At 40.7% G+C, this 19,034-nt stretch overlaps 2 protein-coding genes across 3 annotated transcripts in view; one reads left to right on the top strand and one right to left on the bottom strand.

Annotated features, from left to right (window-relative positions):
- col4a2 (collagen, type IV, alpha 2) overlaps nucleotides 1-13,451 on the bottom strand; it is a 62,646-nt gene extending 49,195 nt beyond the window's left edge. For both annotated transcript variants that reach the window (XM_080038230.1, XM_080038231.1), the window contains exons 1-3: nucleotides 13,296-13,451; nucleotides 12,910-13,030; nucleotides 12,753-12,804 (exon numbers count right to left, since the gene is read on the bottom strand). In XM_080038230.1, the coding sequence (XP_079894356.1) occupies nucleotides 12,753-12,804; nucleotides 12,910-12,947 (90 nt within the window). In that variant the 5' untranslated portion in view covers nucleotides 12,948-13,030; nucleotides 13,296-13,451. The remainder of the gene's footprint in view (nucleotides 1-12,752; nucleotides 12,805-12,909; nucleotides 13,031-13,295) is intronic.
- Nucleotides 13,452-13,589: 138 nt separating this feature from the next.
- col4a1 (collagen, type IV, alpha 1) overlaps nucleotides 13,590-19,034 on the top strand; it is a 47,596-nt gene continuing 42,151 nt past the window's right edge. The window contains exon 1 of the mRNA XM_080037546.1: nucleotides 13,590-13,800. Coding sequence (XP_079893672.1) covers nucleotides 13,714-13,800 — 87 coding nt within the window. The 5' untranslated portion in view covers nucleotides 13,590-13,713. The remainder of the gene's footprint in view (nucleotides 13,801-19,034) is intronic.

Here is a 19,034-nt window from a genome sequence, read left to right as displayed (position 1 = left end):
AACAACAATAAGGTTTTATTTATAATAGAAACATTCCTCTGTAACACCACTAATGGTCTAGATCATTACAACTTTACATCAGGTGAACAACATTTAAATTAAATATAATCAACAAAGGTCTGCATTCTGGCATTTTGTATGAGATCGTGAGTATGTAGACAAAAATATTTTCTGATTGTGGTTGTGTGTGTGTGAGTTTATGTATACACTGTATCCATCTGTTGCTCTTATGTTCGTTGTGATAATGTTGCAGCTGTCCCTCTTCACACTAATTATGAGGACGTAAAAGACAAAGTGCAAACTTGTTGTATTTGACATCTGTCACTTCCACCAAGAAGGTCTGAGAAAGTTTAGTGTGTAACACACATCTATGATGGAAGCAAGCTGCGTGAGAAGTCTGGATGCATATCTCCACTATATCTCAACATCAGGGTGAAAGGGATTCTATACTGGGTGTGTAGAACTCCCTCCGGCAGCTGAGAACAATCTCTGTGAAGGACTCAATGTGATCATGCAAGCCTGAGTTTGCATATGAACCAAGAGAGTAACCAGACTAAATGCTAAAACTAAAAGGATAGAGGATGGATTTCCCTGACTTTGATTAATTGTTCTTTTGATTTTGGACAATATACAGTACCTGCACAGTTAATGAAATTCCCATTATCCACAGCTTCAGTTTTTTGAGAAGTGCTAATAAGCAAATCTCTGCAAGCTAAACCGGACAAATTTCTTCTATGTAAACCTTCTTTAAGTACAAATCTTCTCCTTCGTTTCCATCCAATTAACTTTTAAAGACAAGAAGTGATTTATTTTATTATTATTATTTTACTATAGTAGAATACATGGAAATGCTCGATCACCATTGTACTTTTAGGCGGATACTTATTTTTCATCACAGTACTAAAACTTAAAGGGGTACTATTGAACTTTCAGAAATTCCTTCTCAATAACGGCACCAATGGTGGTAAAGTGAGCTGGAGCCTGAGGTGCCTGCTTTCACCACGTCAGTGGGAGCGAGCACTGACCAAAAAGTGATACACAACACAAGAGGTGTTATTGACCGGTTATAATGATGTAGGAGGTAAGTTTTGTTGCACAGTTTAGTTTACTTTAGTTCAACTAACGTTATGATTCATGATAACTACTTTGACTGTTGTGGCTAGTAGGTTGAGTTTCTTCGGAACACACTTGGGTACGCACAGAAATGTCACATCCTTTGGATTTTCGCAGAACAATCTGACCCAATTTCTTAAAAAATAAATAAAAGTGCTACATTTAGGCAAAAGTGAAAGTCTGAGAAAGTCTCCTTTTATGTTACATTGTTACACGTTCACCCATTATGAAATTTAAAATGTCAATTGTTTAGTAAATGTTACATGGTTGACCTTAAAGAAAAGAAAAGGAAAACCAGTGGCTTGAAAAGTAGGCCAGCATGTCAAAAGAGTTTATTATACTTTCTGTGCAGCTACGGCTTCCTGCGATAGTCTGACATCAAATAATTAGATTCCAAATATAAAACAAACACACCCACAAAACATTTAGAAACACACACATACAAATACAAAAGGCGGAAAAGCAAAACATCAAACATAACCTTGTTTGTGTTGGCGTAGTATATGTTACTGAGGCATGACTTGATATAACACCACATTTCTCCCGAGGGCCTCAATTACGGTGATAAGGGCCATAATGATTCTCCCACATTTATTTCTTGATTAACAGTAAAGCTTGTCTACACTACACCATTGCATCCTTGCAGCTATTTCTGCTTTTGCCGTGGGTTTGGGAGAGTGCTGCATTCTGTCATTTCAATCCTAAAAAATAGATTTGGAGAAATACATTTACACAAATGGAAAAGGAAACGTTGGGAAAGAATGGATGACAAAACAGATTTCAATATCTACAGATCTACAGCAAAGATGTGTGACTATAATATGGACTACATCAATGGTGGTATGCCTCTCCATTTATTGAGACAATACTCATCAAATCATTCAGGCTTAATGGACAAGGTATATGTATATTTTTCTGTAAAAAAGCCTTAAGTTGAGATTTTAAAGTCATAACAACAGCTCACATTGTTTTCTATTTGGACTGAAGAATCAATGACAGTCTTGTCAGTAGGTGGTCCATTTGGAAAAGGACTGCAAAACATAAAAGTCATTAATAACTCACCACTTATTTTACATTTCATTGAGTCCAATTATTATTATTTTTTAAAAATTGGGAGAATCTACCAATGGGGTGACATTAATTCACTTAGTCCCAGTTTCATATCAACTTAATTATGGGCTTTAGCTGATCATGATTTGTCTGAATGTATTGTTATAACAATATTTTACATAGATTACATATTTTGCAGTCTGACTGAAAAACATAAATAATTATCAATATTTCATTGTACAGTACTCAACGTCTTGGTAAAATAAATGCCTGTTGAGTCCTCTCTTGGGACAGAGAGAAATCGTGGGCTTGGTTTGAAAGTAGAAAGTTAAAAAAAGTTGACTGTCCATTTTTCAGGTGTTGCCTGCAAAACTGCTGAGCTCTACACACATCACATTGAGTCTGGCCCTTTAGTACCAGCATCCAATTGTGGTACTTATCATTCAGATATTTCTCTTTTATCAGGGTTTCTGTAGCTATGAATATACAGGAGGGAGAGTAGAGAAAGGGAAGTGCAGAGACAGAGGTACAGGGTGACTCTGCTGAGAGCAGGGCATGACTTTGGAAGAGAACATGAACTAGAGCAGAGGGACCTGAAAGAAGCAGAGCAAAAACTCCCACTGTGCTCCTCTGGCTGCGCTCCAGTGTAAACACAGCTCTGGTTTCTGCCCTGGGCTTGACGCAGCTGGACCTTCCCTCTCCTTAACTGGCCTCAGGTCACTCAGAGTCTCAGCCCGAAATCCCAGAAGGCCACACTGCTAATCAAAGCTTCCTGCTACAGTCTGGGCTAAATGGAGGTGAGATTAGACCCATCTCTTTTCTGGACCTTAGTGTTAACAGTCCAACACGTCAAACCTTGTTATGTCGAGGGCCCTGCTGCTCACCACTCTAATCAGATGAGCAATGACATCCAGATGGGAGGAACCATTCAGTAACAACCTGGACACATGAGAGGCCTGAGAACAATCATGTTTTTTTTTTACATCTAATTATAATGTCTTCCGAAGAACAAGCTAAATATGAGAGCGCACAGGGGTTAAGGATGAAATTAGAGTCAGGTTGGATTTAACAATTCAATGTAGGGACCTTGAGTTAATGAATATGGATTGCTTTGAGTTGAGTCCAGATACCGACAAAGAAGAAATGGTAAGATAGTCCAGAGAACCATGTGTAAAGTGTTACCTGATATGTTAGCATGCTACCATCTGCGCAACAGGAAAGTTCAGCGGAGAGTGATGAGAACATCTAAACCAAAGTTTTGAATACATTCACATTTTGATTTCACTATTTGAGAGGTCAAGAGATCATAAACGTTGAGACAAATTTCCTTGCAATCCATACAAAATGTTTTGAGACATTACACCACTACATGTCAGCCTTGGTGGCACTAATAGATGAAACGTCTGAGAATCATTCAAATCAAGATTGTATGGGGCTGTGTGTAAAAAATGTGTTTTGGCATTATCTAGTGTTGAAAAATGAAAATCATCATCCACCACTGCCTCAATCTTTCCACAATTTCAAGTGATGAGGTAAAGATGTATTTAGTTATTTATTCTATAGTACTTTTTCTTCATCTTCCAACAGGTGCATTTTTGTCACTCACTGCATATAAAAATGTGTAAGGTGCGGCCCGCTCCTATGTTGATATAACATGCTCATTAAAACGTATTTAAAAAAAAAAAAACGAATTTCCTTTTGAAGCAATTATACCCTTACTAAAACATACTTATGAATATTGTATTCTATTCAAACCAAGTCTGTTCAAAAAGCGCCAATTCCATGTACACACTGTACCGTTAACATCCATCATCTGAGTACCTCGGATATCAGTGCCAGATTTCATGGCTACCAGTCAACCAGTTGAGTTATTATGATGAGAGACAGAGAAGGCGAAACTGGACAAGGTCTTGTTATCATAAAGTGCACATTTAACTTTGTTAACATTCTTCCCATGACAAGAAATTATTCAGTCTAATCAATTAGAGACCACAGCTGGGATGGAATTGGATGGTCAGTGTCGGCTGTCCAGAAGAAAAAAAAATGTGGAAGGCACGACACTGAGCTCAGTGAGTGGCCATGTTCCTATTTGATTAGATATGTGACATTTTGGAGTGTCTACATACCCCAGGGTATGGCCAGTTCCAGTCTACACATTAGTACATCACCAACGAAAATATCCCATAAATTAAACTCAAACAAATGACTCCAGGAATAAAATGATCTTATAGGCACCTGTTGAATCAAACCACATCTAACAAGCTCAGAGTCATTTTGTGAGAAAGGACTACGTATGTTCTTTTGTGTAAACACAGCTGAAACAATCCTTCCATGTGAGCTCAGTGAGGAAATTCACCTCTGCTGAGGAGAGACAGAAAACCAGAGATGCATACGTAGGAGCAGGATACGAGGTGGGATAAAAGGGGAGAGAGCTGAAATGTGACGAAGACAAGCTGAGCGAGGAAGAGTAATAGAGAAGGAGGACAACACATCTGCCAAGTGTCCCTTTCAGAGATAGATGGAGAGAGAGAAAGAGAGAGAGAGAGAGAGAGAGAGAGACAGAGAGAGAGAAAGGGGACACAAGGCAGATAGAGACCAGCGGCATGAATGAGGCTATAAAAGGAAGTGAGGGACAGAGCTACACAGGGAGACTGTATGTAGCCTGGGAGGACTAGAAGGACACAGGCTTTGGAATTCTTTCAGCAACAGCCTGATGGGACCCCTGTGTCCCTCCATTAATCACTCCGAGATGGAGAAAGGGCAAAGGACATGGGCGGATACATATACAAAATATAGGGATTTTCCAGAGACGTCAACAATGAATTTACTTCCGAACCTCATTCCAAAACAAATAAAACTCATTTTAAACAAATGGCAAATTACATTTACCAGTCATTGACCATTAGGGAGAGACTACTAGGAGAAGACGTTATAGACATAAATGCATACGTATATGTACTGTGGGATAATTGTTATCCCTATAATTGCACATTTGTATCACAGTGGCCATATTGTGAAATATAAGATATTCTAATGGGCTTGACTGCTTTTGGAAATGTAATACTTGACAAATCAAAGCTTTAATCAAGCTGAAGCAGACATCATGTAGAAATCAAACATTGGCCACAATTATTGGCAACATTGTTGTATTGCCCTAATGCTGCTGGAGATATTCAAAGCACAACTGCAACATATAGAGCTGAAATAACATGTCGATTCATCAAATAGGCAACTATTAGATTGATTTAATAATTGTTTAAGTTTGTATTTTAAGCAGAAATACCAAACATAATCTTTTTCCAACTTTGTCTCATGACAAAGAAATGCAGTAAAAACTAGGAAAAAATTAAAGTTGTTAGTAGCAGGCCCTGAGAGATCAAGATAAAATGTGAGGTATAATCTCTGAGGGTAGACGGTACATAATGTACCCAATGCATTCAATAGTCTGAGACCACCAGTCTCTTTTCATTACATTTTCTTTCATACAAAGGAGTTAAGTCGAATGATCTTAAATATTTCTTCTTCATTATATATTTAATAGCATAAATTGTGTTTAAAAAAATTCTGATTCCTCAAACTTTTTTATTATTTACAGGTTCATTGTAAAATATTATATTTAAATAAAAGTAAATAATCTATGAGAGCTTTTTTCTGGATGTGTGTGTGTGTGTGTGTGTGTGTGTGTGTGTGTGTGTGTGTGAACATGGTATGTATTGTACCACGGTGCTGTACTTGTCTGATGGTGTGTGACTGCCGGCTGTCACACATGACTGGGAATGAAAATGGAGCATGAACAGTGATTATCCGCAACCAAACTGCTGGTATTCTTAGCTCCCTGTTCCCCTTGGATATTGAATGTTTCTTTCACATATTTTCACATCATTAGAACATCTTAATAATTAAATAGCATGTTTTCATTAAAGTCTTTAAGTCAATAAGAGGACTGATTGACGCAGACTCGGAATAAGCCGGCTGTATACAAGATGCAGTACTGTAGTATGTGAACACCAACATATATCTTGTTTGTGTTCACACTGCCAAATAAATAAGTGAATATGTTTCAATTTTGTAAATTCCTTACAAAGTATATCATGTAAGACATTAAAAAAGATTCACTTCACCTGAAATAGCTCAAATTAAAAAGCAAGAGTGCCATCATGCTCATATACTGTATATCATCACACAGACATCCACCTTCTCAATTTGTTGTTTTGCTTCATGTTCAGTGTGAACAAGGCCCAGTTTACATTGAGGGTATAAGGTTCAGTAAACAAACTCTGCAGCAGTCGAACTATGTGGGGTACAGCAGGGTTGTAAAGCAACTCTTGACACATTTAACTCCACCCCATTTCCTTTTCCTGTTTAGAGAGCTCCTCTGGATAACCTATTTTCTCTTCACACAATCCCGCACTCAGGATGTTTCCCATAAAACAGAACTTCACTAAGCCCACAGATAAACACAGCCCACACTCTTTGCACGTGCAAGAAAAGAAAATGTGGCCACAGTCACACATCCCTGCAATGAAGAAGAGCAAATAGGCTGACTCATTTGACACGTTTTTCAGTGCCCCACAAGAAACTCTATAACAGAGCAGAGCTCATGCAGATTTAGCGACCATTCAATCCTCTATTGAAATGTTGCTTTGTTTAAGGAGGCAATCTGTATACCAATGGGGGCAGACAGCCAAGCTCACCAGGCCTTTCCTCGCTGTCACAATGCCGGACCACAGAGACTTATCAAATAATCAGCACCTGAGGAAACAATACTTAGGCAAACAAAAGACACACACACTGTACATCCATTCACATGCGAGCACACACACATACACACGTGCACATCCGTCTACACAAATGTTGCACATTAGAAATGCAGAAAAAGGTCACTGAGGTCGGTCTCTGAGGTGAGGGGCAACACCTCAGCGGAAAAATAGTTGCCACCTTTGCGTCACTCTCTCCCACCATACACACACACACACACACACACACACACACACACACACACACACACACACACACACACACACACACACACACACACACACACACACACACACACACACACACACACACACACACACACACACACACACACACACACACACACACACACACACACACACAGTCATGCTTGACATGCACCAGTGACAGGGAAGCCCCACACATGGGCTTCTCATCCAAGGCTGTGGCTTCCTGCAGCACACAGCACAATGGGCTCTTCCCCTGATTGTTACAGCCAGTCACTCTCTATATCAGAGCCAGTATTTTGGCAGGAGTGACGTGCTGGTAATTTTTCTATCCTTATCACCGGCAGACATCTTCCCCTCGCCCTGGACACACGCCTTCCTCCCCCATAAAACATTCACATTCAAGGGTTCAGTCATGTGTCGGCTTTCCATAAGGGGTGACCTCACCACACAGCGCTCATTCATATAAGAAGCAAGCTTTTTAAACATTTCAGAGTGAATTGCACAGCGCTGTAAGAAAGGTCAACTGCTTTTTGCATAATTTTCCTTTTTTCTTATGGATATTTACATAAGTTTGACCACATGGTTGCTAGTGCCAAAAAGGAACATAAAAAAAAAAAAGATTCCCAATCATCCACTTAGCTTAAAAAGGGCATAATTGCTCAAGCAGATGATGTTTCTGAGCTCCCATGTATACTGTAGAAATATGTAGCCAAAAACCTCTTTTACACAGTCACAAAACAAATTCCCACAACTCAGACATCCCCCGCCAGCATCAACCTCTTTATTCCATCGGGCTCAAACACATCTTGAAATATATTCTCAAACACACGAGAATCAAAGCCCCTCATAGGGCCCTGTACAAAACATCCTGTTAACATTACTGCTTCAAGAGCCTTCCTTCCTCCACCAACGAACACGGATACACCGTATCGTGTGCATATGAGTGTGTATGTGAGGAGGCCGTGTTCATCCACCCGTAGAATCATGTTTGTTATCTCATTGACCGGGTGGTTCAATTTTCCTACTTAGAGCTGGCATCTTCAGGCAGAGTCCGGAAAATAGATGATGTACCGTAGAAACTTCCGTCAAGACCTGTAATATGGCTGTTTAGAGTTAAAGCAGATAAGACCAAATCTGACCTCTAGCATAATAGCTTTTATCCAAAGCGACTTACATCTGGAGGTAGGCATTAAGAGTCTTGCCTAAGGACCCTCATTGGACTTTGCCCTGACAGGAAATCAAACAGCGATTTCCTATACCAAAGTCAGTGATGTTACCTCTACTGAGCTATCTCGCTGGTGTATAGTGCGAGGGCAAAGGTGTGCACTGCTAACCCACTCTGCAAAGCCGCACTTAAAGACGGGACAAAAATCCTACCATCATACAGAGCGGAGAGACAAAAAATTGTGTTAACGATGTGCATTTTGGACACTTTTTCTTGAAGGTATTCATAGTGTTGCACTCGGTTGTACTTATTAGGGGCGTATGGATGACAGATTGATGTGGAGGGACAAGGTTTCAAACACTGTTCATCGATCCAACAAATGCTTCAGCTGAAATACACTGCGGTGTATTAGGGGACAATATACTCTGCTTTTCACCCCTGGCTTTCTAGTGTGGACGTTCAGAAACAAAGATAAACATCTGCTTTACAATACTTTCCAATATTTCAACACTTTCCTATCATAACCCATCCGTTATTCCTAATCACAGAGGCTCTTTCCACTTTCCACAGTGACGACACATTGAGTCACATTGCACAAGCTGGTTTCCCGATTGTTTACGAAGGAAAAGCAACTATAGAAATAACAACTGAAGTCTTCCCTGCAAAATATCTTGAGAATGGGGGTGGGATTATGTTAAACGTCACAGGGAGATCGATGGTGGGAAAAAGTTGTACATCACAGAGGCTGGGGTCTGTTTCGAAGAGCTGAAACAGTCCCGTGGGTCAGGTTTGGATTTGATCATGAACAGAAACACATTTTCTGAGACGCAGTACAGATTGAGAAATTCTATGACATATGGGAAGCTTCAGAAAAGCTATGTTTGATTGGTGACTGCTTCCTTCAACCTTTTCACATGTTAAATCCACTCGTCAACCGCCTCATTACCCGCAGCTCATAACTGCTTAAACTGAATCTCTATTATCCTCTCAACAACTTCTTCAATGTGCACATGGAGATATTTTGCTTAACAAGTCAGATGCTTGTTGTACGTCACATCCAGAAACTGAAGCTATTTTGTTGAACTCAAACTATTTGTATAATCAATGTGAGCTGTTTCTTCATGCCTGCACAGAGCACAGGGATTGTGCCAAACTAAAATTAGACTGCCGTCTTACAGTATCACCGCCTTGGAGAATGGCGGCACAAATAACAGAGCAGCTGAGCTGTGTCACACGCTTTTAATCGAGGTCTGACCAGATCTGATAAAAACAGGAGACAACGGTCCTTTTCATCACAGCCAAATAAGTAACTTTTCATTCAAGAGCCTTGAGGATAATATCAAATGTCTGACAGACCATCTGATATCCTGCAGTAGCTACAACAAACAGAAAAGCAAAACACACTGCCGTGCTGTACAAGAAAAAAAGTGGACTCATGGATTTAGCATCATGCAGGCTATGCACTTTCCTTATATCAAATCCACATTTTTGAGCCTAGAAAAACAAAGTGGTCCATTCAGAGCGAGGATAACACTTATTAATAGAGGATGTATTCTGTCTTCATTTGAACTTTTGTGATCATTTGTAAGACTACGTAAAGGTGTGTGTATATATGTAGGAATGTGAGAAAAAAACATTAAATCCATTTGCATGGACAGGAAGGTATTTTCCAAAGCGGGAACAGTGACCTGCAATGTCAACAAACATATGGGACTGCTCCACTGATAACGAACATGTCCGGCACGCTACATTCACTGAGTGTGTTTCCATCCTACAGTTTTTCATGCATATTTTCAATTTGGATAGAACAAGATCAGATTGAACCTGTTTTTCACTGGGCAGAGGTGGAAGAGTTGCTGTGTCAATAGAAGAAAAATGTGAATGGGTGCAGTGGAAACAAACTTAGCAAATTGATCCTGAAGGACATGAGCATGTGACCTAAACATCCACTGAAGCTCCGGGGCCACTTAACAGGAGGAAAATATCTGCAGACGTAATATCAGATCCTCCTTAAGTTGCTCTATGTTTGTCGATTGACTCGGAATGTGTGTTAAATATGCCCTTAATTTGGATGAAAACTCAACATAACTGCATCAATCTAGTTCCTACTGAGCTCTAGACAAAATAATTGAAATTATGAATAAAGATTCAGCATCCTGCTCAAAGACATGTTAACAGAGCATAAGGCTAATGCATTGACCTCTGACCTATGACCGCTCCTTGACACAACTCAACTTAATGAATGAGGAATTTCAATTTGAAACCTCACAGCCATTCTTAATGTATCACACACAGGGACATTTGATCCAGTCAAATGTAATTAAATAACCATTTTTTAAGAAACACATACATTCCTAATAGCAAAAACATACAGTTTGCTACAGTGCACGGACCATATCACAATAAATATGAATATTAAGTCACAGTCACTTTCAATTATACAGACAATTACAACAGACATGTAATCCAACACAGTGAACATTAGAGTGACTATAATGAAGTTTCAGTTTTTGTTGATTCTAGCGGCCCCTTTGGACAAAAGTGTAGTGGTAGTAGTTTTTGCAACACTAGTGCCCGCTGTCCTAAAAGGAGAGACCGGAGGATACATTGTGATATAATAATGTATTTTATATATGACTATGTACTGTATGTGAGATTCATAATGGTAATATGACGATGGTGAAGCAAGGTAAACTTTGATAAAGTATCATCTGGGGAACACAGGCTCTTCCGGTCTTAAAGCAGCTAACATTTAAATATCTTTTAAACAGCCTCATGTTTCCTCTGATAATCATGAATTACCTTTAACAGCAAACGAGACCATCAGTGCAAAGAAAGACATTTTTATATAGTTTTTATTACTTGTGGTCTTATTTGGTCTGGCCGCACACCCAGTCCGATTTTCGGTTTGCGCATGCAGGCTCTATGGTCACATATCCGTATTGTTCGCAGATTTCAGTGTGGCGCAGCAACGTGATTTGAGAAGCCTATACCTCCAGGTGAGGGAAGGGGAGTGGGAGCCTTGTTTGAGACAGTTATTTGTCGTCATAATGACTGATAACGGGGCTGAACCATCAAAGAAAAAAAATTAAATGCAATAAAGAAAAGCTAAAAGGGAGAGTGGGAGACGGGCGGGAGGGTGTTGCCAAGCAACGTATACACAATTTCACGGGAGCAAACTAGACTGCAGTGTTTACTCCTAAATGAATGAGCGGTAGCCTAATAAAACAAAGTTTACTTTGCCTCACCATCATCAGATGACCATTATTCATCTGAAATAGTCATTATTCACAACAACATAAACACCTACCTCATCGTGATCCATACTGCCGTCTCTCGTTCATTGGCTTTCTGTGAGGACACGGAATCTTTCAGCTCCATGAGAGTAGTTGACACTGCATCAACTCATTGCAATCAGGTGTGTGTAGCACTTACTGGCATTAGTTGATGCTGTGTCACTAACCACTCTCACGGAGCCGAAAAGAGTCCGGTGCCCTCACACTTTCAACACACGGACATGCACTATATTGCTTCCTGATCATTTGAATCTCGCACGCCCGGCACGAGCTAGAAAACAGCTTCACGACAGCTGGCGTCGTAAAAATACTACCGCTTTAGTCCAAAGGGGCCGCCAACGGACAAAGTTACTCGTAGTGGCTTTAAATACATTGTTTTGCCTGAGTTAGCAGGGATTCAGACCCGTGGAAAGACATTAATATTAACTTTATAAAAATAGCACTTTTTTCGCTAATAGTCTAATTTGTGATCACCAGAAGAAAAATTTGACTGTTTCATAATTTGAAATTTGAAAGAGGTAACACCACTGACTTTGGTATAGGAAATCGCTGTTTGATTTCCTGTCAGGGCAAAGTCCAATGAGGGTCCTTAGGCAAGACTCTTAATGCCTACCTCCAGATGTAAGTCGCTATGGATAAAAGCGATTATGCTAGAGGTCAGTCACTTTAAGTAATTGAAATATTTTCTAACATGTGAGCGCACCATGACAAACTCATGCTTAAAAAAGCTCATTCATTTCTCATCATCCCTTCAGAGGTCATTAGGTCATTACCTCATCCCTCAATCCCTTAAAGATCAAGGGTCAAGCAAAACACAACAGACTGTAGGCCCACATGAAACCCCATTTCTATTGATTCAGTGTGCAAAATCAAAATCATACGAATGTCCCAATTTCAACCAGTGAAATTGCAACATGAGTCATTTCACAAGACACTGTTTAGAGCTTTGCTGCTGCTATTTACCAGCATGCAAAGCCAACAATCCTCCCCCTGGAGGAACTCCCCAAACTAGACACTCCCACGGTGCGCATGGGGCTGCCGAGCGGTTGCAAGAAACACAGAGTAAGACCAGGGGACAGTTGGGTTCATTGTAACATCTTTACTGTCATAACACTGCAGTTTGCAAGCAAATATGAACATCATGTTAAAGAGACAACTTACCGCGTGCACTCCTGAGGCGAGTATGGCAATGGAGAGGCACAGAAGCAGCAGCCTGTAGTCAGTGAAAGTGACGGCGTTGTTAATTATGTTGATAAATCAATGAATCAATCAATACTGTGGTAATGTTTGCGTTGAAATGCGCTCATGTTCCGCTCACCTCAGATTATTCAGTCCTCTGTCGTGTTGTCCTTGCATGGTCCCACTCACGCGCACCGCAAAATACACTTCCACTCCGCTGTTTCACTCGGGTATACACTTCTACAGCATGACTGGCCGACCTGAGGCGCACAAATACCCCCAGCGTTAATTATTACTGTCTACTTATGACTTCCATATTCAACCAGCCTGATTAGTTGTTAGTGTCATAAAAGATACAAGGTCATTCATTTGACCATTTTCTTTTCTGTAAAGAAGTAACTCACAAGGTGTTACCTATGGAACCGCTTTCATTGAACAGTTGCAACGACAAATCAATTATTTTCAAGATTAGCCTGTATTTCATTAGCTTGCTATCATTTAGAAAAAGTAGCCTACGTTACTTACAGTCACCCGAGTCTTGTGTGCGGTAGTAAGATGAAGGTGTCACGGGGGGAGAGATGCGCGCCTTTCCCGACCTGAAATATTTCTATGACAGCAAAACCTCCTCAAATATTGTCACAAAAACACCAAAGTGTGCCGAGTAGTCCCTCTCCTAACCGAGAAAAGTCAAAGTGTTTGTAAAATCAGGGTTGAGACCGTTTGCATGGGCGAGGGTGGTCGTTTTGGGAAGGGGGTGTGGTGCACCACAAACAAGACCAAGTTGCATTGATCAGAACCTCATATCGTTTCGGACAAAGATGCAGCCAAACGTGCTGCCGGTGCTCTGCCGATAAAGCTGTGAATTACCCGAAGACAGAACGACAAAAGCGGGCAACAGGTGGTGGTTTGCGGGCACTTTGCACTGTTGCGCGCTGAGTTTCCAATGCGCACAGCCACGATGCTGTTACCGTCCAGCACCTTTTTACTGCTGGCGGCTTTCTTCTATAGTCTAGACCTGACAGTGGCTGAGGTAAGTAGATTAAGCATTTTACAACATTGTGGGGAGTTTAAATGTATATATGTGTGGTTAAGAATAAGGTTATTTAATCAGAATTAGTTCATTTGCGTAACTTTGGAAAAGTGCCGTTAAGGATGATTTAGGATTTCTCTCGGGGATTAACCAAGACAAACACAGTCAACACACATGTATTCTAAACTATGTGTGCAACCAGCTGTGTATCTGGGACGAATTAGTCTGTTTAATCAAATCACTGTGTACATCCATAATAAGTAAAACATACTTTAGGCTACATGTTTCAGTGCCACTGGAACACACTGTTATTTATTCCAGATTTTGTATTTTGTATAGCTCGGTTGTGTTGGTTCTTGTCATATACTTCTTGCCTATATATGTTTGTTTGAGCTATATTGCGATCTCTTAGAGAAATGAAACTTCTCCCAGTGCAGCCTCCTCCACTCTGCTGGAGAGGAGAAAAAGAGAGGAAGGGAGGGAAGGAGGGGGAGGGTGGGGCAGAGGGCCTGCAGTAGCTGTGTGTGTGTGTGTGTGTGTGTGTATGTGTGTGTGTGTGTGTGTGTGTGTGTGTGTGTGTGAGAGAGGTATGGAGATGTATATTCAGTTCATCACTGGTATCTTTGAATAACCCAATACACTTTTCATGAATGTGTCTCTTTTGAATAGAGATCTGCTGTGTTCTCCCACAGACAGCCAAAAGAGATATAACTGTGATTTTCCTGTCACCAAGCTTTCCTGTCTTCCTGTTAGCCTGCTGTTGCTGATGGTGCTTTAGGCCTCTACAGTACTATACAAAATGGCACAGTTTCACAACACACTAATTGATTTTAATTATTGAGAGTCATCAGGGTAAGCTTTACTTGATATTCTTGTGGGTAAAACTGAAGAAGCCTGTAAATGGTTTGTTTAATGCTTGACATGACACCTAGATATCTACATTTATGGAATCTAAGGAACTTTTTTTTTATTCTACTTTAAAGTAAGATTAAGGCAATACATTAAAGATACCAGCTATGCTTCCAACCATATTAAACCTATCCACAAGTAAAAGGAAGTCCTATCACTTAATAAAATGTAACATTTATTACCTTACAGTGTGGAACAATATGTTTTATGCAAGTTTACATGAGGCTAGGTTTTACTGTGCGTCAATCCAGGTTTTTGGTAATTGGTGAAACGTTCATCAGGGCAAATGTTTGACAAAGTAACGTTGCATAAGAAGAAGGAATTGGCCATTTGTATATGTCTTTACCAGATCCAATTTTCGCTTCCAAAGTAGAAAATTCATGAATGAGTTAAATGGAAAACGGCCTTGGAGGAGAAAAGCTGCTGCTTCATGCCTCCCCTGAGAACAGCAACCGTTTAGAGGCTAGTTGCTCTGTATATTCAACTATGTTGAGACTGAAATCCTTCCTCATTGGGCTGTTTGTTGAAATATACATGACTGAAGTGGTCACCTTCTGCTCAAACACATGTGGTGCCTCATTTATAAGCGTAGGGTTTGCAGCGGAAAACATATCTCACAAAAATCCAGGCGGGGGGTGGGGGGGGGGAACTTCATCAAGTGTAAAGACGAGCAAGAACAGGCTGTCAATCAGTTAGTGTTATTGCACAATGGTGTGTTGTGTGCTGTTTTGGAGAAAATTAAAGCCTCACCGGGCATTTCTCCATCATCCGCTGTGTATAGGAATATATTTTCAGCTGTGATGAGCTGAAGCTGAAATATGTCATCTTTTAAGTGTCATAAAAAGGCTTCTCCTCAGCAAAGCCTACTCCTGGGTTTTATACATCCATCCATTTCCACATTTGTACTGGCAGCAAACTAAGCAGAATAGATTTGATGTCCCTTTCCCCAGATGTTCTATCGTAAAAACAACACATTACAACAACTTCCATTCAGCTGCGTAGCGTAGGATAGAAGGATGTGATGTTGGGAGCCAACATATCGGGTTCTACAAAAGCAGCAGAGGCAACTTTAATCCACCTCATGGGAGCACAAACACAAGGCTGACACAGGGCATCAGATGTGAGGTTAGGTGAGGAGGTGGATATCTGGCTGAACATCTTGTTTGGATCAGATGACAACAATGGGATGAGAGAAATTACACTTTTCTGTATTTGCTATTGGGAGATTAGCAGATTTAGTGTTTGATCTTGTCAGGGGCTTTCGTATATCCAAGCTGCATGGTGAACAGAAAGGGGCTTTCCTCACCATTCATATCCACAATGTTACAGATTCGAGGCGGAAATGCAGCCAGGTTTATTTCTCAATTGAACTTCTCCTGAGACCTGCAGCTTCATAAAGAATTAACTCTGTGTGTTTGGCCAAGGTCTAAGATTCAAACGTTCTTAATCTCTTCTTTGTCTTCCTGACTGAGTATCAAAGCCTCCTGTTTGGGTTCCTTCACAATCACTGGGGCTATACTGTGGCTAGGAGTGTATGTGCAGTATAAACAACTTGCTGTCGTCCACAAATGCATGCAAGCACACACAAATGTGATAGCCTTGAGGTCAGACTGACTTCATCAAGGCAATGTAACGCAAGATTGCCTCTATTAAGAACTTTACTCCAAATGTCTTGTTCGCATCACCAAATCCTAAGTGAATCTCCCTGCTGTTTAAACAATATCAATGGAATAGAGTTTCCCTCCCTCATCGGTCATTTAATCTGGTCAGAGTGAGTCATTAGTGAGGAGGAGGAGGAAGAAGAGGAGGAGGAGGAGGAGGAGGAGGTGGAAAGGCTGATTATCAGATTCCTGGAGTGAGACTTTGTGTGTGGGATGTTGGACGGAGGGATTGGGAAAGGCGGTAGCTGGTGGGAAAGACAAGCTTCTCCTTTCTGCCAAGTTCCTATACTCAAGGCTTGGCTACAATGTCTGAGGACAGGGCAAACCCCACGGGAGGAAGAACTCAATTTAAATATGTAGGAAGCAAGCGCTGAGTGCTGCTAATCCCCATATAGTCAGCTGGGGAATGTCACTACATTGTCTGTTGACAGCTGATCATCACTATCAAGATTTGATCTTCCTACCTGCTGCCCAAAGTGCTGACAAGGTTGCATGGAGTTTGGTCTATAGGCCTGTTCCTGCAGAAGACCGACCTCGTCCCCACCACCCCCTACCGTGACAACAGCTGACTGTGTCACTTGTGACTGGCCACCAACCAAGCAATGTGCCATGGGAAGGCACAACCTGCTTGACCCCTGTCCCCCCCAGCGTAGTAAAAATGCCTTCATTTGGGAAGAGTTGTGATTGTGTTGTGTCTCTTTATTTTGACAGGCGTGTCTGGGTGACAGTGGTAATTCTTGCCTGACACTGATACTCAAGTGTGGCAGGTATGCCCCACTTTCCCCCCTGTGTGTGTGTGTGTGTGTGTGTGTGTGTGTGTGTGTGTGTGTGTGTGTGTGTGTGTTTCCTTCTGTGTTCCCTGTCTGTGCCAAGTGAGGAGAGGATTACATGGTGGTTAAGCATGTGGTAAAGCCCCCCTTTTAATTCCCTGTGGTCCAAGCATCACAGAGAAGGCATTCCATTAAACTTTGTCACAGCTGCATTATACTTCTTGCACATTAACCACCTCATTTGTCCCACGCTATTATGTCTCTGAACAAGCTTGAGATTGGATACTTCCAGCCAAAGTGTATTGTTATGGGGAAAGTTCAAGTCAGTCTTCCCACTGTGAAATTGGTGAGTCATAAATGTAATTTATGGTTTGGACAGACATTGTGTAATTGATATATGTGTCTGACAGGGTGGTGGGCGGTGGAGAGTGATGAAGGGATGGAGGCGGAGGGCTGTTGAGGATGGAGAGAAGGAGGTGAAGGGGTTATGAGCCCCAGAAGAGGAGGAATGTAGGTCGGAGCCAGAGATGATGCCCCGAAGCAAATCGTTTTAGTCACACTCTCTGACTGGCCAAATTGTCCAAATGATGGAGGATAATAGAGACAGTGATGGTGGGCACAATTAGATTAATGACTCTCAGGATTTGTTGTATTGTTCGTCTATATGACGTCCAGAGAGAAGTAATTGGCCGTCCCCTTCTTCAGCTGTTCCCTCTGTCAGTTTTTGCCCTGAAAAGCTTCCATCTTTGTAGCCAATTTTAAGGGACAGGTGCAAGATTAAAGTATAGTGTTTAGAGCAACTTTCCGTAGAACACAAATGCTTGCCCTCCCACACAACACTTTGGTCAGTGGTGACTGTGTGTTTGTGTTACGGTTCAGGACAGTGCCGTTCAGGGTCTGGGTGTGTCTGTGGGCTATATGGAAGTTTTAGGATTTAATAAGCAGGATCTGTGTTGTTCACACATTAGTTTCTGATATGAATAATCCAGTGTACCTGCTTGATTATCTGTCAACGTAAAGTAAAGTTGAATGAAGCTCAGCCCCCTCTCAGCCCACTTCTCATCAATGATTGGTTGTTCATGCTGTTTAAAACAAGAACATATTTTCTTCTTGCTTTTCCTGCAAATGTTGCTGTTTTGACCAGACCTAAGCCTCAGTGAAAGATCTCTGGAAGTTCCAAAACCAACAGATCTGCTCTAAAGCAACATTGAAAGTGTATTGTTGCCTGTAAAGTTTAGGACATTGTACAGGAAATGGCCTGCACTACTTCTATTTTTGTCATTAAAGGGCCCCTCTTGTTCTACTCAATAAATACACATGTAGAGATGGATCTTCTCAGATAAACATCAAAGACTTAGTGGCTTTTCCCTCTGTCAACATGACAGACATATCTACATGATATATTTGTTCATTAAAGCAGAAGAAGAAATGTCCAAAACCAAACCTTTGAGGTTTTTGTTTTCTATATTTCTTTTCATATGTTTATACACGGCACAAGATCTGTAAAAAAAAGGACCAATTTCTTTTTATAAAATTCCTTCAGGATAAAGATGAAATGTGTGGTGGCTGAAATGAATAGCTGATATTCTATGCAGCACTTTGTGACCCTGCACTGATCTTACAGTCTGTTTTTCTAAATACAGTTGAATGTAACACTGGTTTGATGCTCAAGCTTCAGCATTTTTGTTGTGAGGCTAAAAAGAAAAGTTTCAGCTCACATGTGTTGAATGATTTAGTGAAATAATTCCAAGAAGTATATGCCCAAACAGGACACATTTTTTAAATACTTAAATTTAAAATAACTTAAAAAACATAAAATGTAATAGATTTTGAGTTTGCAAATCCGAAGCATGCTCACATTACTTACATAAGATTGGGAAATAAGGCCACGGTT

The sequence above is a fragment of the Ammodytes marinus genome, assembly GCF_949987685.1.
Source record: "Ammodytes marinus genome assembly, chromosome: 12".
Taxonomy (NCBI): domain Eukaryota; kingdom Metazoa; phylum Chordata; class Actinopteri; order Uranoscopiformes; family Ammodytidae; genus Ammodytes; species Ammodytes marinus.
Note: the sequence above shows the minus strand (reverse complement) of the source record. Positions and strands in the feature narration are given on the sequence as shown.